The sequence below is a fragment of the Piliocolobus tephrosceles genome, chromosome 4 (assembly GCF_002776525.5).
Source record: "Piliocolobus tephrosceles isolate RC106 chromosome 4, ASM277652v3, whole genome shotgun sequence".
In the NCBI taxonomy this organism is placed as follows: domain Eukaryota; kingdom Metazoa; phylum Chordata; class Mammalia; order Primates; family Cercopithecidae; genus Piliocolobus; species Piliocolobus tephrosceles.
The window spans coordinates 151,347,965-151,371,036 of record NC_045437.1 but is presented as its reverse complement, the minus strand read 5'-3'; the positions used below and the strand labels follow the sequence as shown (position 1 = coordinate 151,371,036).

Genomic DNA, 23,072 nt, shown 5'->3' with positions numbered 1-23,072 from the left:
AAAAAAAAAAAAAAAAAATACTGCTGTGTGCTGCCATGATGGCCTTCTCTGCAACTGGACCAGAGGGAAACTGGATCCTGTAAGCTCCAGATCCCTCCCTGTGCCTGCTTTTAGGAAGAGAAGTGCTGCCTCTGCCAGGAGTACAGCTGAGACTTTTCTGAGGATGTTCCTAGGCACAGAAGCAGAACCTCCCGCCCTTATGGCTGTTTGTCAGCGTGATCGTGGATGGAAGCTCGCTCTCCTGTGCTGGGCGTCATCTTCCTTCTCACTCAGGCATGTTGACGTTGCCTTAAAACAGGGTTCCCGTATGGAGGGAGTTGATAGGAAGATGGTTGGAGGAAGGAAAAATGACAGGGCCCTTCCATCAGCCTCCCAACCACCCTACTGCCACTGTACCCAGGGAGATGGATGCCCCTTTGGGCTGGGCAGCTTGTCAGTCAGCGTGGGTGTCAGCTTTTCTGGCTGTCTTTCTGTTTCTGCCTAGGAGGCCCCTGCAGGGGCCCCTGTGATAGCTGGTGCTGATGCGTCGAGACCCCATCCTCTCTCCTGGACCATTGCATGGGTGCCTGCTGGTCTCATCATCTGCCCTTCCCATGCCCCTCACAGCCTCCTGTGATGATTTTTTAAATGGCAAGTTGGCTCTCTGACTGCCTGGGAAGCACTTCAGGGGGTGGGAGCTGGATCAGGGCCCCCACATTCACTGTGCTTCCCCCATGACAGTGTGTGTCACACTGCTCCAAGCGCTTCTTAACGTCTCTCTCCCCCACTGGGCTACAAGCTGCCAAAGAGGGGGACCGTCCTCACCACTCTGTATCTTTAATGCCTAGAGCAGAAATGATGTTTGATAAATACTTGTTGAATGGATGAATTTAAGTGACCTGTTCCTATGTCTGTCTCCCCTACCCGATTTGACTCAAGCACCCTGCAGGGTGAAAGTGAAAGTTTCATCGGATTCATTCTGGGGTCCCAGAGAAGAGTTCTTGGTAGGAGCTGGGGTTCAGCCGGAGGGCTCTGAAGCCAGGCTGTCTGGATTGGAATCCTGACTCTACTAGTGGGCAGCTCTGTGGCCTAGACCAAATCACCTGCCCTCTCTGAGTACGTTTCCTCATCAGTGAGATGGGGGTGAGGATGGCACCTGCCTCATAAGGCACTGTGAGGACAAATGCCCGTCAAATGTTTAGCACAGAGCCTGTCCCATGGTTAACGTGTATGGGGTGAGGGCGGGGATGGAGAATGTATCCAGAGATTGAGGAAAATCAGAGGCAACAAGCAGCACAGATATTATCATTGCTGTTTTTCCTGCACCCTGGTGTTTGCTGGAGTGGAAGTTGGGGGTGAAGCCGGTGCCAGAGTGGGGTGACCCCAGGGGCTGCCTGCTCCCTCCCTCCCCATCCCCCACATCAAGGCCTGCAGAACCCAAGCTCACCCACCAAGAAGCTGAGCAGCCCCGGCGCTGGGCGGTGGTGAGGGGCCAGAAATAACCGCCGTTGCTATTCCTGCCTTTCTGGGCTGGGTGGAAACGCTGCCTTTCTAATCTAAAGGCTGCTCTCAACTTCCTGCACATCAGTGGGCTCTTATGTAATGCTCCCCTCCCTCTCCTGCCCAACGAGCTTCCAGAGATTTCTGCAGCCGGCTAGCTTTACTGCACACTCAGCTGGGGGCAGGGGAAGCAAAGAAACCACCAGAGGCTGGATTGTCCTCTGAGCCCAGGGTCCTGCCAGCCTCAGCCCTGGGAGAGGGACTGGCCAGCACAGGGCAGAGGGATGGATGTCCAAGGGCAGCAGCCTCGTTCTGTATCTGCAGGGCACTGCAGGGTAGAGAAGACCCACTTCCACCCACTCCCTCTTCCCTTTATAGACTCCCACCCCTGAGGACAGACTGTGCCCCTCCCAAGTGCTGATGCCCCAGGATCTTCCATTTTAGGCCTAACCTGACTCTGCCTGGTGCGTCGCTCCCCAGGCAGCCTCTGGGAATAGCAGCCCAGACCCCAACTCTCCCAGGCAGGACCCCCGACTCCCGTCACCAGGGGCTCAATCCTCTGTGATCTCTTCCCTGCAGTCCCTGGATGCTGTCCAGAGCACACCAGGCACCCTCTTCAGACGCCCTGTGCCTCAGACCTCAGCATCGCACTGCACGGCCCTTCACCTAGCACTGTCCTCTGGCATCTTGAAGGAGTAGATAAGATGGCTCACACTTCAGCACTCCAGGATGATCCTCCCTCTCTCTCCCTTGTCTTTCTCATGCCGCCCCCTCTCACCAGACCCCTCAGGGCACCTTCTGTCCCATCTCATGCCTGGCCTCCTCAGGTTTCTTCTCACCCCTCAAAGCCCTCCCTGGGGTAGGAGCAGAACTGCCCCAGACCCATTCAAGGCCCATCAGCCTTCAGTTGGAAAGTCGGTCGGAAAGTGTGACAGGTGCCCCAGACAAACCCCAAGAGAGTCACTTCCTGAGCCTCAGGCTGGCCACGTGCAAACCACGGCCTGAACAGCCCAGAGGGTGCTGACGTAGCCCAGGGCTGGGGAGGAGGAAGCAGCAATGGAAAAAGGGGCTTGTTTTCCTCTGAGAGCTGCAGCCGGCTCAGCCCTGGGTCAGGTGTTGGAGATGGGATGGTTCCACTGGCTTTCCCCTGGAGCCCCAGCAGCCTTGGGCAAGCTCAGTTCTCTCTCCCCTCTGTCTCCTCCTCCTCTCCTGTTTGCAAAGACAGGTCTAAGTGCAGACATCAGCCGAGGGCCTCTCACCTTTCCCCCGGCTTCTGGTATCAGTCACTTGGCCAGCAAGGTCTGAGAGCCCCAGGTCATTCCTAAGCACCCTCGAGGCCCAGTAGGCCCCTAGACCAGGGTACAGAGTGACTCGGGGCCTTCCTTACCTCCAACATGGTTTCCTGCAGGCCCCAGGCCGGTTGTTTCACCTGGGCTGTTGGTCACAAGTGGGGCGCTCACTAGCCTCAACTGAGATTTGGCTCCACGGGAGGGGCCAATTTTTTCACCGTCTCCTCCTTTTTCTGTCCCCCCAGTCACAGCAAACAGAAGTGTGCCACTGGCCAAAAGACAGACCAGAGGGGAGTGAGGTGACTCAGATGCCCCAGCCTTGTGGCTAAGAAGCCAGGTCAGCAGCATAACCCTATCTAGGGAGGTGACTTTCAGCCCTGTTCGTGATGGGCTAAGGCCTGGGCAGCACACAGGATTCTGAGCTCAGCTCCTCCTACCATTCCTGGGTGGAAGATGCCTTCCAGGGGCTCACACCACAGGGGCTGGGCAGAGTTGGGAAGGGCCACCTTCTGCCCTGTATGAGCTGTGAGGACAGAACAAGGGAGAGTGGGGGTGGACTGGTACATTTGGCTCTGCACAATTCTTGCTGTCCACACCTTCACCTGAGGCCCCAGAAAGATCACAGTCGGAATCCCTTCCCTTCTGAGGCCTTTGCAAGGCTGGCCCTCTGCCTGCAATGCTCTCCCCACCACACCCCTCTATGCAGAGCCAGTTTCCTCTCCTCTTTTTTATCTTTTATCACTGCATAAATGCCACCTCCTCCAATATGCCTTTCCCTCACCTTCCTAGTATATAAGCCACACTCACCATGATCTGAAATTATCCTTTTTATTTGCATAACTGTTTATTTCTGTCTATCCCACTGAATGGTATTTTCCATGAGAGCAAAGCCTCACTGCAGAATCTCTAAGACTTAGCACTGCATCCAATACACACAGTGGGCAATAAACCTTTTTAAAAGAATGAATGTTTTATTTAACTTTACCTTCTGCTACTTCCCAAAAGGAAATCTCTCTACTCCAGCCCATCTCCTCACCTTCCAGCCTCTTTTTCCCCAGACAGACTACACATGGGTGCTCCTGGCCAACCCACCCCCAAGCCTGGCCTCAAACACTTTCTCACTTTCCCACCACAAAGTTTGGGCCTTCTCTTGTTCCTCCTCCTCCAAAACCTCTTCGATGTCCCTGACCGTCTCCCAGTCCCCTGGAATCTCTCCCTCCTCTTATCTCCTATGTCCCTTAACATCACTGAGTTTTGCTGGCTAACAGGGCTGCTTCCTTCCTATTCTTTATTCTCTTGTAACATGGAATCCAGGTTCCCTTCTACCCAGGTGTAAGCGCCTTAGAGGCAAAGGTCTATGCCTTGGTTCTTATTCCCAAACCTTGACTGCAGTTAGTCCTCAGGGAAGTTTTTATTGTTGTTGATAATGGGTATTCAACCGGTTAGGTTGTAAGAGAAACTAACTGAGGATGTTTTATTTTATTCAGTAAAAAAGGAATTCATTGGCCTGCATAACTAAAAAGCTCAGGCTGAGTGCAGGGACCTTCCATCTGTCTGTCTCTTCTGTATGTCTGTTTCTTCTGTATGTCTGTCTCTTCCGACTTCCCTGCATTGGCTTCATTCTCAGGCAGGCTCTCCAGGCCTGTGGGAGAGACGGCCTCCAGGCTTACATCCTATTGGCTTAGTACCATCAGAGAAAGGGAATTTCCCTTTCCCAGGAGTTCTGGAAAAAGTGATTCTCATTGGCCTGGTTTGGGTCATGTGCCCATCCTGACTCAATCACTACAGCTAGGGAAACGATCCACTCCTGGGCCTGGGTGGATGGCCAGGCCCAGGGAACATACCTACTCATAGATCTAGGGTGGGGGCTATCTGCCCCCAACCACATGGACTAGGGTGGCTCCCCAAAGGAAACTGCTGGCTGGGGAATATTAATAAAAAGAAAAGGGAATTGATGTTGGTCATGCAAAACAAAAGATACAGACATAGACTATGAGAATTTTCTGTGCTAAGCTTCAGCAAGAACCTGAAAATACCTTAGGTGAACCGCACAGGAGAATCACCGGGGAACTGGTTTGCCCTGGCTGGGGCAGAGGATGTTCTCTCCGAGTCTGGGTGGCTTTCCAGGGACAGCACAAGAATCCCAGGCTGATACCTTGGCTCAGTGCTGGCACTCACAAGCTCGGGAAGATTGTGACGCAGTTGGTCCATGGTAAAACCTATCTTTTTCAGACCTTCACAGGTGATTCTGCTGCACAAAGTTGAAAAATTCTGCTCTAGGAAACAGTCTACTGCAGCAAGAAGGATTCACATCAACTCTTAGGGATTATGTCCCCTGTGATAGGATTGGTATGTTTTTCCCCATCTTCACAGCTTTCCAGAAAAGGATCACTGGAGTTTTCTTGGAGGCTGAGGATGGGTGAACTGTGGATGACCCTATGGATCCAAAGCCCCTGAAAAGAACAATAGCCACTGTTTGTCAAATGCCAGTTGCAAGGCAGGTACCGTGTGTTGGGACTTGACATATGGCAGCCCACATAAATTTCAGTCCTCACAACAATACCCCCATGTAGTTTTTTTTTTTTTGTTTTTGTTTGTTTTGTTTTGTTTTGAGACGGAGTGTAGCTCTGTCGCCCACCAGGTTGGAGTGCAGTGACCTGATCTTGGCTCACTGCAAGCTCCGCCTCCCGGTTCACCCCATTCTCCTGCCTCAGCCTCCTGAGTAGCTGGGACCACAAGCACCCGCCACCACACCCGACTAATTTTTTTTTTTTTTAGTAGAGACGGGGTTTCACCGTGTTAGCCAGGATGGTCTAGATCTCCCGACCTCGTGATCCGCCCGCCTCGGCCTCCCAAAGCGCTGGGATTACAGGAGTGAGCCGCCGCGCCCGGCCCTCATGTGGGTATTATTACTATTATTTATTTATTTATTTGAGACGGAGTCTCACTAGCCCGGCCCCATGTGTATATTATTAACATTAGCCCCATTTTACAGTTGAAGAAAGTCAGACACAAAAAGCGTGGCTGGCCGGGCACGGTGACTCACGCCTGTAATCTCAGCATTTTGGGAGGCCGAGGCAGGTGGATCACCTGAGGTCAGGAGTTCAAGACCAGGGTGGCCAGCATGGTGAAACCTCATCTCCACTAAAAATACAAAAATTAGCCGGGTGTGGTGGGGTGCATCTGTGGTCCCAGCTACTAGGGAGGCTAAGGCAGGAGAATAGCTTGAACCCAGGAGGCGGAGGTTGTGGTGAGCCTAAATAGCCCCACTGCACTCCAGCCTGGGTGACACAGGGAGACTGTCTCAAAAAAAGCAAAAAACAAAAACAAACAAGAAGCTTGGCTGGCTGGGTGCTGTGGCTCACACCTGGAATCCCAGCACTTGGGGAGGTCGAAGTGGGTTAATAGCTTGAGCTCAGGAGTTCAAGACCAGCCTGGGCAACACGGTGAAACCCCCTCTCTATGAAAATACAAAAAAAAAAAAAAAAAAGCATGGTGGCAGGCACCTGTAAAGAATCACTTGAGCCTGGGAGGCGGAGGTTGCAGTGAGCTCGCGCCACTGCACGCCAACCTGGGTGCCAGCGTGAGACCCCGTATCAGAAAGAATAAAAACATAAAAAAATAAATTTGGCTAAGGTACCCTACCAGGGAGTGGCAAAATGAACATTCAGACACAGGACCATCTGCGCTACAATAGCCTGGCCTTTCTGCCCTTGCCGCAGGAGTCCTCTGAGAGGCGCATCACTCCTGCCCCAATGGACAACTCTGTAGACAATGGGAGTGAGCCCCCCACCTCCCCAGCGTACTTGAGATGGCAGGCTCCGAGACAAGGGGGTCCTGGTTCACTGCTGGATTCCTTAAGTTGATTTTTATAAGAAAATGTGTTTGGAGGTGGGACAGCTACAGGGGGATGAAGTCCAAGAGTTACACCCTCCCCCACCTAAACCCCCTTACCCCGACCTCCAGAGTCTGTTGGGGTTCACCGAGGCCCTCACCTTCTCCCTTCCCTCTCGGTGTCGTCAAGCACCCTCCTTCCCCACATACACTTTCTGTTTTCTTTTTAAATCCAGAAAAACAGCACCTCCTCTGGATTCAGAGCTAGAGCAGGAGGAGCCTTCCCTTCCCGGAATCCCTGTTCCCTTTGGGGTGCGCATTTGACTGCGTCTTGGGGGCGGGGAGGGCTTCCCTGTTCGCGTCCGGCCCCCGGGAGACCTGCGGGAATCGTTCTCCCCCCCAACCACCCACGCCCTGCTTCCTTCTCCCCTCGCCTTGGCCAGGCTTGGGGTGAGGAATGTTATCCCCGAGTCCGGGCGCCTCGGCAGTGGCGGCTCCCCAGAGACTGCAGGGGGAGCCCGGGCTGCAGCGCCTGCTCAGTTCGCGCTCACTGCGTCGAAGGCTCCCCCGGCCTGGCTCCGCGCCCAGCGCTGCATCCGGGAGGGGGAGCGAGGAGGCGGCGGAAGAGCCCGCGCGGCCGGAGCCCGTGGCTGGGAGTGGAGAGGGAACCTCCAGGGGGCAGCACCGAGCCGCCTAGCCGGTCCTCTCTTCGCGCCCAGCCCGGGGTCCCCAGATAGCCCATAGGGAAGCCCCCGCTTACGGATTCCCGCAGCGTCGGCCACCCCTCCACCTGGACTGGATAAGCGGGGGAAATGACCCCCCACCACAAGGACCATTATTTCCTGGTGAGAACAGGAATCAGGTCTCTCCCGGGGCAATCAGCTTCCCCACTTCGGTCCCCCAAAGGTGGGCTCTTTGCCGGTGGGAACTAGGGAACAGCCTTTTGGTTCCGGGGGGTCACAGGGGACCCCAGGCACCAGCAAGCAGCCCCATCCCACTGACAGGTGGCAGAGGCAAGGCAGCTCACTGCTATGCAGTGTCCCAAGAACCAAGTGGCCGTGACTTCCTACCCTCAGTTTCCCCGGCGACACCCGGAAAGACACCGTGCCATAGGTCGAGGCCCGGGGTCAAGGCCCCGCCTCTCCTGGGCGGCCCCTGCCCAGGCTGGCCCAGCAGCTCCTCCCCCGCACTCCCGGCTCGCTCTCACGGTCCCTGAGGTGGGCGGGCGGGCTCTGGATGACAGCCGCAGAACCCCGGCCCGACTCGCCCTCGCCCCCGCTCTGGGTCTGGGCTTCCCCAGCCTAGTTCACGCCTGGGAGCCGCCTGAGCAGCCGCGCGCCCCGCGCCACGCGCCCCGAGCCCTCCCCGCCTGGGCGTCCCCAGCTCCCGCGAGCGCTCGGGCTCCCGGCTTGGAACCAGGGAGGAGGGAGGGAGTGAGGGAGCAACCAGCTGCGACCCGGAAATGCCATATAAGGAGCAGGAAGGATCCCCCGCCGGAACAACCCTTATTTGGGCAGCGCCTTATTTGGAGCGGCCCGATATGGCCCGGCCGTTTCCGGCTCTGGGAGGAGGGAAGAAGGCGGAGGGAAGAAGGCGGAGGGAGGGGCGGGGGCAACGCGGGAACTCCGAAGCGGCGCGGGTCCCGGAGGCACCGGCGGCGGTTCGAGCTCTAGGCTTCCCCGAAGTCTGGGCGCCTGGGATGCCGGCGCGGGCCCGGGCCCCAGGGTGCAGGATGGAGGTGCCGGGCGCTGTCGGATGGGGGGCTTCACGTCACTCCGGGTCCTCCCGGCTGGTCCTGCCATATTAGGGCTTCCTGCTTCCCATATATGGCCATGTACGTCACGACGGAGGCGGGCCCGGGCGGTTCCAGACCCTTCAAATAGAGGCGGATCCGGGGAGTCGCGAGAGATCCCAGCGCGCAGAACTTGGGGACCCGCCGCCGCCATCCGCCGCCGCAGCCAGCTTCCGCCGCCGCAGGACCGGCCCCGTCCCAGCCTCCGCAGCCGCGGCGCGTCCACGCCCGCCCGCGCCCAGGGCGAGTCGGGGTCCCCGCCTGTGCGCTCCTCAGTGTGCCCCGCGCCCCGCATGTAACCCGGCCAGGCCCCCGCAACTGTCCCCCGCAGCTCCAGCCCCGGGCTGCGCCCACCCGCCCCGACACCAGCTCTCCCGCCCGCTCGTCCAGGATGGCCGCGGCCAAGGCCGAGATGCAGCTGATGTCCCCGCTGCAGATCTCTGACCCGTTCGGATCCTTTCCTCACTCGCCCACCATGGACAACTACCCTAAGCTGGAGGAGATGATGCTGCTGAGCAACGGGGCTCCCCAGTTCCTCGGCGCCGCCGGGGCCCCTGAGGGCAGCGGCAGTAACAGCAGCAGCAGCAGCGGGGGCGGTGGAGGCGGCGGGGGCGGCAGCAACGGCAGCAGCAGCAGCAGCAGCAGCACCTTCAACCCTCAGGCGGACACGGGCGAGCAGCCCTACGAGCACCTGACCGCAGGTAAGCAGTGGCCTATGCTGAGGGGGAACCTTTTCGCCACCATCCTGGCGTCCAGTCCTTCACCGCAGGAGTGCTCCTGGATCTTAGGATGCGAGCCGGGTTTCCCTTTCATTCCTGGCATCCCCAGGGTCATGTGTTAGAGGAATGCCAGGGACCCCACACAGCCCACCCCCGGCCCTCATCCCTAGCAGCAGAGGACAGAGCTTTTGTTTTGGATGGAGAGCTCTGGAGCTGCGTGGGTGGGTGGAGGGGGAGGGCTTATTTTGATGAGCGGGGCTGGGTCCCCCCCCCAGAAAGGCTTGCCTTGCCTTGCCTGCCGCCTGTCCCGAAGGAAGGACCGTGATCCTTGGCCGTGGATGTCTCGGCAGCCCGGGTTTGGGGGCGCGCACTAGCCGCGGCCGTGGGGGTGCTGGCGGGAATCCCTCGCCCGCGCAGCCGCCGCTGCGGAGCGCTGCGAGCTGCAGTGGAGGGGGATTCTCCGTATTTGCGTCAGCTGTTGAAATGGGCTCTGCCACTGGAGCGGGTTCAGGAACATTGCAATCTGCTGCTATCAATTATTAACTACCTCAGGAGTCAATGGTAGCCGGCCGACCTCTTGCCTGGCAGCTCGGGTCGTTCTCCTCCTCCAGTGATTGCTCTCCAGTAACCAGGCCTCCCCTTTCTCTCTCCTGCCAGAGTCTTTTCCTGACATCTCTCTGAACAACGAGAAGGTGCTGGTGGAGACAAGTTACCCCAGCCAAACCACTCGACTGCCCCCCATCACCTATACTGGCCGCTTTTCCCTGGAACCTGCACCCAACAGTGGCAACACCTTGTGGCCCGAGCCCCTCTTCAGCTTGGTCAGTGGCCTCGTGAGCATGACCAACCCACCAGCCTCCTCGTCCTCAGCACCATCTCCAGCGGCCTCCTCCTCCTCCGCCTCCCAGAGCCCACCCCTGAGCTGTGCAGTGCCATCCAACGACAGCAGTCCCATTTACTCAGCGGCACCCACCTTCCCCACGCCGAACACTGACATTTTCCCTGAGCCACAAAGCCAGGCCTTCCCGGGCTCAGCAGGGACAGCGCTCCAGTACCCGCCTCCTGCCTACCCTGCCGCCAAGGGTGGCTTCCAGGTTCCCATGATCCCTGACTACCTGTTTCCACAGCAGCAGGGGGATCTGGGCCTGGGTACCCCAGACCAGAAGCCCTTCCAGGGCCTAGAAAGCCGTACCCAGCAGCCTTCGCTCACCCCTCTGTCTACTATCAAGGCCTTTGCCACTCAGTCGGGCTCCCAGGACCTGAAGGCCCTCAATACCAGTTACCAGTCCCAGCTCATCAAACCCAGCCGAATGCGCAAGTACCCCAACCGGCCCAGCAAGACGCCCCCCCACGAACGCCCTTACGCTTGTCCGGTGGAGTCCTGTGATCGCCGCTTCTCCCGCTCTGACGAGCTCACCCGCCACATCCGCATCCACACAGGCCAGAAGCCCTTCCAGTGCCGCATCTGCATGCGCAACTTCAGCCGCAGCGACCACCTCACCACCCACATCCGTACCCACACGGGCGAGAAGCCCTTCGCCTGCGACATCTGTGGGAGAAAGTTTGCCAGAAGCGATGAACGCAAGAGGCATACCAAGATCCACTTGCGGCAGAAGGACAAGAAAGCAGACAAAAGTGTTGTGGCCTCTTCGGCCACCTCCTCTCTCTCTTCCTACCCGTCCCCGGTTGCTACCTCTTACCCATCCCCGGTTACTACCTCTTACCCATCCCCGGCCACCACCTCATACCCGTCCCCGGTGCCCACCTCCTTCTCCTCTCCCGGCTCCTCAACCTACCCATCCCCTGTGCACAGTGCCTTCCCCTCCCCGGCGGTGGCCACCACATACTCCTCGGTTCCCCCTGCCTTCCCGGCCCAGGTCAGCAGCTTCCCTTCCTCAGCTGTCACCAACTCCTTCAGCGCCTCCACAGGGCTTTCGGACATGACAGCAACCTTTTCTCCCAGGACAATTGAAATTTGCTAAAGGGAAAGGGGAAACAGGGAAAAGGGAGAAAAAGAAACACAAGAGACTTAAAGGACAAGAGGAGGAGATGGCGGTAGGAGAGGAGGGTTCCTCTTAGGTCAGATGGAGGTTCTCAGAGCCAAGTCCTCCCTCTCTACTTGGAGTGGAAGGTCTCTTGGCCAACAATCCTTTTTGCCCACTTCCCCTTCCCCAATTCCTATTCCCTTTGACTTCAGCTGCCTGAAACAGCCATGTCCAAGTTCTTCACCTCTATCCAAAGAACTTGATTTGCATGGATTTTGGATAAATCATTTCAGTATCATCTCCATCATATGCCTGACCCCTTGCTCCCTTCAATGCTAGAAAATCGAGTTGGCAAAATGGGGTTTGGGCCCCTCAGAGCCCTGCCCTGCACCCTTGTACAGTGTCTGTGCCATGGATTTCGTTTTTCTTGGGGTACTCTTGATGTGAAGATAATTTGCATATTCTATTGTATTATTTGGAGTTAGGTCCTCACTTGGGGAAAAAAAAAAAAAGAAAAGCCAAGCAAACCAATGGTGATCCTCTATTTTGTGATGATGCTGTGACAATAAGTTTGAACCTTTTTTTTTGAAACAGCAGTCCTAGGTATTCTCAGAGCATGTGTCAGAGTGTTGTTCCGTTAACCTTTTTGTAAATACTGCTCGACTGTACTCTCACATGTGGCAAAATATGGTTTGGTTTTTCTTTTCTTTTTTTTTTTTTTTGAAAGTTTTTTCTTCGTCCTTTTGGTTTAAAAAGTTTCACGTCTTGGTGCCTTTTGTGTGATGCGCCTTGCTGATGGCTTGACATGTGCAATTGTGAAGGACTTGCTCACCTCTAGCCTTAAGGGGGACAGGGAGTGATGATTTAGGGGAGGCTTTGGGAGCAAAATAAGGAAGAGGGCTGAGCTGAGCTTCGGTTCTCCAGAATGTAAGAAAACAAAATCTAAAACAAAATCTGAACTCTCAAAAGTCTATTTTTTTAACTGAAAATGTACATTTATAAATATATTCAGGAGTTGGAATGTTGTAGTTACCTACTGAGTAGGCGGCGATTTTTGTATGTTATGAACATGCAGTTCATTATTTTGTGGTTCTATTTTACTTTGTACTTGTGTTTGCTTAAACAAAGTGACTGTTTGGCTTATAAACACATTGAATGCGCTTTATTGCCCATGGGATATGTGGTGTATATCCTTCCAAAAAATTAAAAGGAAAATAAAGTAGCTGTGATCGGGTATGTGTTTCCTGGGTTAGGGGAAGGACTCTGCCCTATTGAGGGCTGTGAGGTTTTCTGAAGATGGCCTTTAGATCTTTAGAGATACAAGGATCCTCCAGCCAGAGTCAGGCCCACTGTGTGAAACTGGAGTTCGTTATTTTTGAGGACTGAGTATGGGTCTTTAGACAGGGTCTTGCTCTATCCATCCAGGCTGGAGTGCAGTAGTGTAATCACAGCTCACTGCAGCCTTGACCTCCCAGGCTCAAGTGATCCTCCCACCTCAGCCTCCTGAGTAGCTGGGACTATAGGCATGTGCCACCACACTCAGCTAATGTTTATAGAGACAGGGTTTTTCCCTGTTGCCCAGGCTGGGGTTTTTCTCTTCCTGATAATGGGCCTGTTCCTCCTCAGTCTGTTGGGCTGAAGCTTTACCCTGGTTAGCTAAAGCCTAGAAAGGCCAGAGTTAGGGCTGGGACATGTGTGACCAGAGGCAGTGCTACTCTACTGGCATCAAATGTTGGGCCAGTCCCATCCCCCACCTCTACTCAGGGTTGGAAAATCCGTGATCTTGGGAATCCCTGCCATGTGCAGTTAGGGGAGGTAAGAAGTGCGCACAAGGGCTTTGGGGAAATAGTAACAATGCTGTCGCCAACTCAGCCTCTCCCTCCCATTCCCCATGTCCCCAGCAACTTGAGGTCATCAAAGAAGCCTAGAAGAGGTAAAGGCCAGTTCTCAAGCCAAGAATCCTTCCAGGAAGAAATTCTTATTACTTGCCAGCTGGAACTGCCATCCTTGGCAGCTTCGTGGGACAGAGGATAGAGTGGGCAGAAGGCTGGTCTGGTGTCTAAAGTTCCCATCCAGGCCAAATCTGTTCCCATTGTGTAGGAGGCCTGAGGTTCCAGGTTCTTTTGGCCTCAGTCCCCTGAGGGACCACTCCCACTGCTGGGGCAATCCCTGTGGGCACATGAGCATCTGCGTACTCTGTGAGAGGCCTTGACCTGGCCACGACAGACACCATGGGAGCAGCTCCTCTTCCAGGAATGTGGATTGTTGGCTGGGGAGATAGATATAAGACAAAAATTACAACATGGTATTGTGTTATGCAATATGGGCAAGAATGGGGCTCTTTGGGAGCACAGTGAAAGGCACCCAACCCACCCAGGGAATTAGGAAGGGTGGAAAAATTGAGTTAGGAAGCACAAGCAGGAGTCAAACTGATTGACTTGGTTTGTGGGTGAGGCAGGGAGGACACTGGCTGAGTCTACTCAGCAATGTGGATGAGACGGATTACTGAGTGGAAGTACTACCTCCCACCCTGATATCTAAGTATTTTATGAATTGGTCAGACTCCACCATTCACTGGGTGGATGGGTACAATAGATTTAATGTTCTGGAATTCCCAAGCCTTGGCTCCTCTCCCAACTTCTGACCCCTAAAATCAGAGGGACAATGAGGTATCCCCCTGACCTGGTATGGTTATCAGGCCCTGAGTGAAGTGAAAGTCTAATCTGCTTCTACCTCTTCTCCTTCCTCTAAGGGTCTCCCAGGTGGTTCTCAACCCACACTTTCTGGAGCCAGAGGAATTCCAATAACCCCCTGACATTGGCCAAGTTCTTTCTTGTGCAGTCTAGCCTTCCCTGACCAACACTGTTAACCTCTGCCCTTTCCCATGGCACCAGACTCCTCAGCCTAGAGCAGGGGGAACTGGGCACTTTCTCTAGCAAGGGACACATCCCTGCGAGCCTCCTGGCAAAATTGCCAGGTCCTGATGGGACAATATTTGTATTGGCACACCTCTTCTCAGCCCCACCTACCCCTCCCCATCTCACTGTAGGCCCAGGAACACAAGTCCATGCCTGTTACACATTCTTAAGAGTTTCTCACTCCAGACTCCCAAGAAATAAAACATGGCAAGAATAAAATATGAAAGAAGGAGCACTGAGACCCTGTTCCTTTAAAGCAGAGGGTCTTGTATGTTACATGTGCATCAGAATGAGATTCCCAGGCCCCATGAACAGAGCAGCTGACTGATACCTTACATTTGGGATAGGGTCCTGGAACTGGCCTTGATAACAAGGTCATTCTCATGCAGATGGGTTGTTGCTAGCTAATAGTTATTTTATTTTATTTTATTTTTGAGACAGGGTTTCATTGTCACCCAGGCTGGAGTGCAGCGGTGTGACTACAACCCATTGCAACCTTGAACTCCTGGGCTCAAAGTCTCCTCCAGCCTCCCAAGTAGCTGAGAATACAGATGCACTATAGATGACTACTTTACTTTTTTATTTTTTATTTTTTGTTTATTTTTTGAGGCAGAGTCTGGCTCTGTCGCCCAGGCTGGAGTGCAATGGCATGATCTCGGCTCACTGCAACCTCCATCTCCTGGGTTCAAGCGATTCTCCTGCCTCAGCCTCCCAAGTAGCTGGGATTACAGGCACCCACCACCAGGACTGGCTAATTTTTTTTTTTTTTTTTGAGACAGAGTCTCACTCTGTTGCCCAGGCTGGAGTGCAGTGGCCAGATCTCAGCTCACTGCAAGCTCCGCCTCCCGGGTTCACACCATTCTCCTGCCTCAGCCTCCTGTGTAGCTGGGACTACAGGCGCCTGCCACCATGCCCAGCTAATTTTTTGTATGTTTAGTAGAGACAGGGTTTCACCGTGTTAGCCAGGATGATGTGGATCTCCTGACCTCGTGATCCGCCCACCTCGGCCTCCCAAAGTACTGGGATTACAGGTGTGAGCCACCGCGTCCAGCCCCTTAATTTTTGTATTTTTAGTAGAGACGGTTTCACCATGTTGGCCAGTCTGGTCTTGAACTCCTGACCTCAGGTGATCTGCCCGCCTTGGCCCCCCAAAGTGCTGGGATTACAGGCATGAGCCACTGCACCCAACCTTTAATTTTTTTTTTTAAGAGATGGGAGGGTCATACTTTGTTGCCCAGGATGATCTCGAACTCCTGAGTTCAAGTCATCCCTCCCATCCTGGCCTCTCAAGGTGCTGGGATTACAGGCGTGAGCCAACACATTTGGCTGCTAACTAATTTTTATTAGTCCTGTCACCAGGGTTTCTTTAGGTTCTGACAGTCCAAACTTAAGTTTCTTTTCATGGCTGAAATAGGGAATGGGGCATAAAGCTGCTCCCTTTTACAGTTCTATAGTATAATGAATGTGTTGGCTGATACGAAAATAAAAATATAAGAATAATGAGTGTTTATTTAAATTCCTACTCCTGCTAGGGAAATAGAAAACCAAGGGCACGAGACAGTGCTGGTAAGAGCTCCCATCATTATAAAGGTTAAGGTTGGAGAAGGGTCCCCGAGAGTGCTGAACAATTGATTGCTACCTGGGGACATTGTCTAGGGCTTCAGGAATGTAAGAAAGGACAGAGAGGAGTAGGGTAGAAGGGAGTTGGGGGTGGGGGACTGGGCTGAGGACAAGGATAGGTTTTGATTCTGAGGTAAAAGAACCAGGTCCTAAAGACCCTTGACCCTTCCTCCTCCTGCCTGAAAAGTACTCTTTTTGCTTGAATTTCAGGAATGTTCAGCCTCGTTCTCACCTGTTTTGAAAGATTCCAAACACTCAGGAAGGTGGAGCTTGGCCCGGGGTTTTCGGCAAGCTGGAGTTTTCAGTGTGTTTCCTTCCACCTTCCCCCTATTCAGAACCGCCCCTATCTTCCAGGTATGGAACTGGAGCCAGGTAAGGGCACTATAGGGTCAGAGCTATTCCCTGCCAGTCCCCCTCCCTGCATCCATACAGTTTTCACTGTTTCAGTCCACACTTAGTGCAGTTGGAGAGGGGAAGCCATTGGGCAGAGCGATATCCCCGAGTCCTAAGGGAAATGAGGCCAAGTTTAGAAGAATCAGATGTCAAACAAATAACATTTCAACATTTTACCCAGAAACCTTTGGGTGCTAATAAGATTTTTGCACCCAAATAGCAAATCTAACTCTCTACTTCAGTAATTTTTCTCCCAGTCTCCTTATCTCCATTACTAGGGCCTAGGAGAGCCTCTGTGTCTAAGCTTCCTTCAGATGACCTCTCAGGTCAGATCGGCGGCCCAGCAACTCAGATGCAAGTAAAAGATCATTTCCCTTTCCAGGGAGTTCTCTCCACAAGCCCATTCTCCTTGGCACTTAGGGTTTTAAAAATTATTATTATAACTCTATTGAGGGCTGTGTATGGTGGCTCACACCTATAATTACTGCACTTTGGCAGGCCGAGGCGAGAGATTGCTTGAGCCCAGGAGTTCAAGATCGGCCTGGGCAACATAGGGAGACACCGTCTGTACAAAAAAATAAAATAAACCAGGCATGGTGGCCCACGCCTGTAGTTCCAGATATTCGGGACGCTGAGGTAGAAGCATTGCTTGAGCCTGGGAGGTCAAGGCTGCAGTGAGCTGAGATCATGCCACTTCACTCCAGCTTGGGCAGCAGAGCAAGACCTGGTTTCAAATAAATATTTTTTTTTAACTATTTTTGTATTTTTTTAGGCCAGGTGCGGTAGCTGATGCCTGTAATCCCAGCACTTTGGGAGGCCAAGGTTGGGGATCACCTGAGGTCAGGAGTTCAAGACCAGCCTGGCCAGCATGATGAAACCCCGTCTCTACTAAAAATACAAAAAAATTAGCATGGTGACACAAACCTGTAATCCCAGCTACTCGGGAGGCTAAGACATGAAAAGTGCTTGAACCTGGGAGGCGGAGGTTGCAGTGAGCCCAGATAGTGCCACTGCACTCTAGCCTGAACGACAGAGCAAGACTCTGTCTCTAAATAAATAAATAAATACATACATACATTTTTTTTTTTTTTTGAGATGGAGTCTCACTCTGTCGCCCAGGCTGGAGTGCATTGGCCGGATCTCAGCTCACTGGAAGCTCCGCCTCCTGGGTTTACGCCATTCTCCTGCCTCAGCCTCCCGAGTAGCTGGGACTACAGGCGCCCGCCACCTTGCCTGGCTAGTTTTTTGTATTTTTTAGTAGAGACGGGGTATCACCGTGTTAGCCAGGACGGTCTCGATCTCCTGACCTCGTGATCCGCCCGTCTCGGCCTCCCAAAGTGCTGGGATTACAGGCTTGAGCTACTGCGCCCGGCCAATAAATTTTTTTTAAATTAAAAAAAACAAAAAAAGAAACCTATTTTGTATTTTTTGTAAAGATGGGTTTCAATATGTTGCCCCGGCTGGAGGTACTACTGATGAACAATAAACTGTACATATAAAGTGTACAACTTGATGAGTCTTGACCTATGTGTACACAGGTGAAATAATCGCAATTATGATACTGAACATTACCATCACCTCCAAAAGTTTCCTCATGCTCCTTGGTAATCTTTCCTCCCTTCCACCCCTGTACCCAGGCAGTCACTGATCTATCACTGTGAATCAGTTTGCATTCTCTAGTTTCTGTCTTTCTTTTTTTTTTTTTTTTTCAATTTGAGAGTAGGTACTGTTTTCTGTTTGTTTGTTTTTTTCTTTTTTTGAGACAGAGTCTTGCTCTGTCGCCCAGGCTGGAGGGCAGTGGCACGATCTCAGCTGACTGCAAGCTCTGCCTCCCGGGTTCACACCATTCTCCTGCCTCAGCCTCCCGAGTAGCTGGGACTACGGGCGCCCGCTACCATGCTCAGCTAATTTTTTTTTGTATTTTTAGTACAGACGGGGTTTCAAAGTGTTAGGCAGGATGATCTCGAACTCCTGACCTTGTGATCCACCCGCCTTGGCCTCCTAAAGTGCTGGGATTACAGGCATGAGCCACTGTGCCCGGTCAAGAGTAGACACTGTTTATTAACCGACCACCTTAGAAAAATAATCATGGTAGACACCTTAGTTCATTCTTCTAATAAGCCTGTTGATACGATCCTCCCTGTTGCTAGTGTCTCCAGCTTCTACAAAGTGGGTGGTCTTTTTCTTCATTCCGCCTTGTGGAGAAAATAATTTGAAGGGCCACAGCTAGTTATTTGCTTCTTTGAAGCATTTTCCAACAGTATAGATCTCATGAATCAGATCCTCCATGCAGATGATGCCATATTTACCAAGAGCTCAAGCAATCAAAGTGTTATCTATCAAAGCAGTTCGCTTCTTATTGATTTTGCCATAATCACGCTTGTAAATTAGTTCATTTACTGACTTCAGATTTGGGTGCCCCCATGCAATATATGGGTCTACAATCCTCAGCATGTTAGCTGAAGCCTGTTGAGCTTCACAAAGTTTCCACTGAAGTTTGACGACGGCAAAGAAGCTGCAACACCTTTCGGACCTTTGGGCTCACACCATCGATACATCTGATCCTGATGACAAACGCCAGTTTGGGTTCTGCAGGTACATAGAAGTTGCCAGCTTTTCTTGCCATCCTCGCCATTCGAATTTCAGTTATGTACATCTGCCTATATTCCTTGTGACTGTGCTTTTCTTTTTCACAGATAAACTTCCTCCTTGCCTTTCTTTCTTTTCTTTTTCTTTTTTTTCCTTCCTGTTTTTTTTTTTTTTTTGACATGGAGTTTCGCTCTTGTTGTCCAGGCTGGAGTGCAATGGGCACGATGTCAGCTCACCGCAACCTCTGTCTCCCGGGTTCAAGCGATTCTCCTGCTTCAGCCTCCTGAGTAGCTGGGACTACAGGTGCCTGACACCATGCCTGGCTAATTTTTGTATTTTTAGCAGAGACCAGGCTTCACCAAGTTGGCCAGGCCGGTCTTGAACTCCTGACCTCAGATGATCCACCCACCTTGACCTCCCAAAGTGCTGGGATTACAGGCGTGAGCCACCACGCCCGGGCTCCTCCTTGCCTTTTGAAGCATCTTTTGGGCAAACTTCTTTCTCAGGTGCTTGATTTTTCAAGTTTTCAAAATTCCTTTTCTTTTCTTTTTTTTAAAGATGGAGTTTCGCTCTCGTTGCCCAGGCTGGAGTGCAATGGTGCGTTCTTGGCTCACTCAACCTCTGCCTCCTGGGTTCAAGCGATTCTCCTGTCTCAGCCTCCTGAGTAGCTGGGATTACAGGCATGTGCCACCACGCCAAGCTAATTTTGTAATTTTAGTAGAGAGGGGTTTCTCCATATTGGTCAGGCTGGTCTCAAACTCCCAACTTCAGGTGATCCGCCTGCCTCGGCCTCCCAAAGTGCTGGGATTACAGGTGTGAGCCACCATGCCTGGCCTCCTTCGCTTTTTCTTAAGGGTTTCTGGCATAGCAGTAACCTTCTTCTCTTCTACACCCTTCATGGTTCCAGCTGGAAAAAGAAGATAGAGTGTCTCATATATGGAATCATTCCATATGTCCTTGATTTGATCTGGCTTCCTTCACTTAGCATCAATGTTCAGGATACATTGATGTTGCTGTGTGTACACTGCAAATAGTTCACTCCTTTTCATTGCCAAGTAGCATTCTGCTATATGGCTATGCCTCAGTTGTTCATCCTTTTCCCTGTGGAGGGACATCTGGGCTGGTTCCTTTGGGGCTATTACAGATAAAGCCGCTGTGATCATTGGAGTACAAGTCCTTGTGTAGATGTGTCCACATTTACTCCAAAGTTTCCCCCAAACTGTTCTGGCTTTCTTCCCACAATAGCCACATTTATTCACATCTCTGGTGCTTAACACAAGAAGCACCCATCTTCTCCCACACTCACAGAGTCAAAGTCTCCTAAAAGATTTGCTTCCTTTAATCATTGCTCAAGCAAACAGAGCCAGCCCCTTTGTCTTTTTTTTTTTTTTTTTAGAGACAAGAGTCTCGCTCTGTCACCAGGCTAGAGTGCAGTGGCAGGATCTTGGGTCACTGCAACCTCCGCCTCCCAGGTTCAAGCGATTCTCATGCCTCAGCCTCCCGAGTAGCTGGGATTACAGGCATGTGCCACCACACCCAGCTAATTTTTGTATTTTTAGTAGAGATGGGGTTACCCATCTTGGCCAGAATGGTCTCGATCTCCTGACCTCATGATCCGCCCTCCTCGGCCTCCCAAAGTGCTGGGATTATAGTGTGAGCCACTGCCCTGGCCCCTTTGTCATTTTTATTGCTCTACTCCAAGCTCTCTCACATTTGTTTCTATCTTTTTTTTTTTTTTTTGACAGTCTTACTCTGTTGCCCAGGCTGGAGTACAATAGTGCTGTTTTGGCTCTCTGCAACTGCCACCTCCTGGGTTCAAGCAGTTCTCCTGCCTTAGCCTCCTGAGAGGCTGGGACTACAGCCGTGTGCCACCGTGCCCAGCTAATTTTTGTTTTTTTAGTAGAGGTCTCGAACTCCTGACCTCAAGTGATCTGTCTGCTTTGGCCTCCCAAAGTGCTGGAATTACATGCGTGAGCCACCATGCTTGGCCTCATTTGTTTCTGTCTTCCTGGTAATGAGGTATCTGGGCTAAGCAAGGTAGATTGTCATTATTTAGTCAGCTCAGCAAATGGACAAAAGTCCATGGTGATACTTTTCTAAAGAGGAGAGGTGTCTGGGAGAGGGTGAGCCTGAGATTGATCAGATACTCCTATCTCAAAAACAGGAAGAGGCTAAGGGTCAGATGATATGGGACGCTGCCCTTGGGGGACTAGTCCCGAGAGGTTATCTGTACACTTTGCCTTTATCACCATCTCCTGTGGGCGGTTCCTGATGGGTTCTCTGGAACACGGGCCCCATTCACCCACTGGTTGTCATAGACTCTAATCTACCACATTTTCACCTCTCGGACTGGGGTGTACTGTAACTAAAACTTCTCTCTTTCCTCTTTGGACATCAGGAGTGTGGGGCTATGGAGCCACCAGAGGAGAGAAGGACAGCGGAGGCTGGAAGGCAGGTCTGGGTCTGTGCTCCCAACTCTGATAACCTGACACTTGCTGATGACCTGGCATGTGTGGGGGCTGTCCTTCACAGTTATTCTTTCCAGACAGACAATAACAAGCATCAGTGAGGATGTGAATAAACCGGAACCCTCACATTTTGCTGGTGGGGACGTAAAAAGATGCAGCCACTTTGGAAAATGGTTTAGTTATTTCTTATAAAGTTAAACGTACACTTACCATATGACCCAGCAATTCTACTCCTGGGTATCTACCTAACAGAAATAAAAATACGTTCACACAAAGACTTACATGCAAATGTTCATAGCAGCATTATTCATAATAGCCGGAGTGGAAACAATCCAAGTGTCTATTCAACCAGTGCACAAATAAGCAAAATGTGATATATCCAAACGATGAAATAGGCCTCAGCAATAAAAAGGAACAAAATACAGATGTGTGCCACAACACGCGTAAACCTCAAAACATTTTGATTAAGAAGTTAGGTGCAGGCCGGGCGCGGTGGCTCAAGCCTGTAATCCCAGCACTTTGGGAGGCCGAGACGGGCGGATCACGAGGTCAGGAGATCGAGACCATCCTGGCTAACCCGGTGAAACCCCGTCTCTACTAAAAAATACAAAAATTTAGCCGGGCGAGGTGGCAGGCGCCTGTAGTCCCAGCTACTCGGGAGGCTGAGGCAGGAGAATGGCGGGAGCCCGGGAGGCGGAGCTTGCAGTGAGCTGAGATCCGGCCACTGCACTCCCGCCCGGGCGACAGAGCGAGACTCCGTCTCAAAAAAAAAAAAAAAAAGAAGTTAGGTGCAAAGGACTACATAGTGTATGACTGCATTTATATGAAATGTCCAGAAAAGGCGAAAGTCTTATAGAGACGGAGAGCAGATTAGTAGTTGTCTGGGGCTGGGAGTGAGAGAGTTATTGATGGCCAATGAGTTTGCTATTTGGGGGATGATGGAGATATTCTAAAACTGTATTGTTATGTTTGAACAATTGTTTACATTACTGAAAGTTACTGAATTATACACAAAGATGGGTGAAATTTATGGTATGTAAATTATAACTTACGAAGAATTTTTTTCTTTTTTTTTTGGGACAGAGTTTTGCTGTGTCACCCAGGCCGGAGTGCAGTGTCGTAATCTTGGCTTACTGCAACCTCCACCTCCCGGGTTCAAGCGATTCTACAACTTCAGCCTCCCGAGTAGTTGGGACTACAGGCATGTGCCACCACGCCTGGCTAATTTTTGTATTTTTAGTAAGATGGGGTTTTGCCATGTTGCCCAGGCTGGTCTCGAACTCCTGATCTCAAGTGATCTGCCTGCCTCAGCCTCCCAAAGTGCTGGGATTACAGGTGTGAACCACCAGGCCCAGCTGGAATATTTAAAACATTATCCTTGCTTGCTGGAGCTGTGGCTCACGTCTGTAATCCCAGCACTTTGGGAGGCTGAGGTGGGCAGATCACCTGAGGTCAGGAGTTCAAGACCAGCCTGGCCAACATGGCGAAACCCCGTCTCTACTAAAAATACAAAAATAAGCCAGGCATGGTGGCGGGCGCCTGTAACCCCAGCTACTTGGGAGGCTAAGGTGGGAGAATCACTTGAACCCAGAAGGTGGAGGTTGCAGTGAGCCAAGATCGCGCCACTACACTCCAGCTTGGGTGACAGAGTGAGACTTCCTCTCAACAAACAAACAAAACAAAAACAAAAGAACAGGCTGCCCACCTGGGCCAGAGTGGCTCCTCAACTGCCAGATAAATCTAGAAGTCACCATTTCCACAGAACCAGCAGTGGGTGCCGTCCTCAGAGAAAACCAACTCAGCCTTCCTGGAAGCCCATTTCTCCTCAGAACCAACTTCTTTCTAGAACCTTTTCAGCTCCAGTGACCAGAAGACTGAGAACCAAACTAGGGCTCATTTGTTGAACAAATTAACAGAGCACCTATGGTGGGAGAGTTGGTTCTGAGGATTTGGAGGGGCTCTGGGAGAAGGAGAAATTCAACCACC

General features: G+C 52.1%; 1 protein-coding gene across 1 annotated transcript; it reads left to right on the top strand.

The window, feature by feature from the left end:
• The first annotated feature begins 8,511 nt into the window (after positions 1-8,511).
• On the top strand, positions 8,512-12,320 carry EGR1 (early growth response 1). Its single transcript, XM_023195375.1, has 2 exons — positions 8,512-9,095; positions 9,771-12,320. Exons 1-2 carry the CDS (start codon positions 8,786-8,788, stop codon positions 11,093-11,095), a joined length of 1,635 nt encoding a protein of 544 aa, XP_023051143.1. The 5' UTR covers positions 8,512-8,785; the 3' UTR covers positions 11,096-12,320.
• The last annotated feature ends 10,752 nt before the right edge of the window (positions 12,321-23,072 follow it).

Bases quoted from the DNA above. Each gene is read 5' to 3' on its own strand.
- EGR1 (XM_023195375.1), top strand. From the start codon at position 8,786: ATGGCCGCGGCCAAGGCCGAGATGCAGCTGATGTCCCCGCTGCAGATC. The intron at 9,096-9,770 runs GTAAGCAGTGGC...CTCTCCTGCCAG, and splicing joins CTACGAGCACCTGACCGCAG to AGTCTTTTCCTGACATCTCT.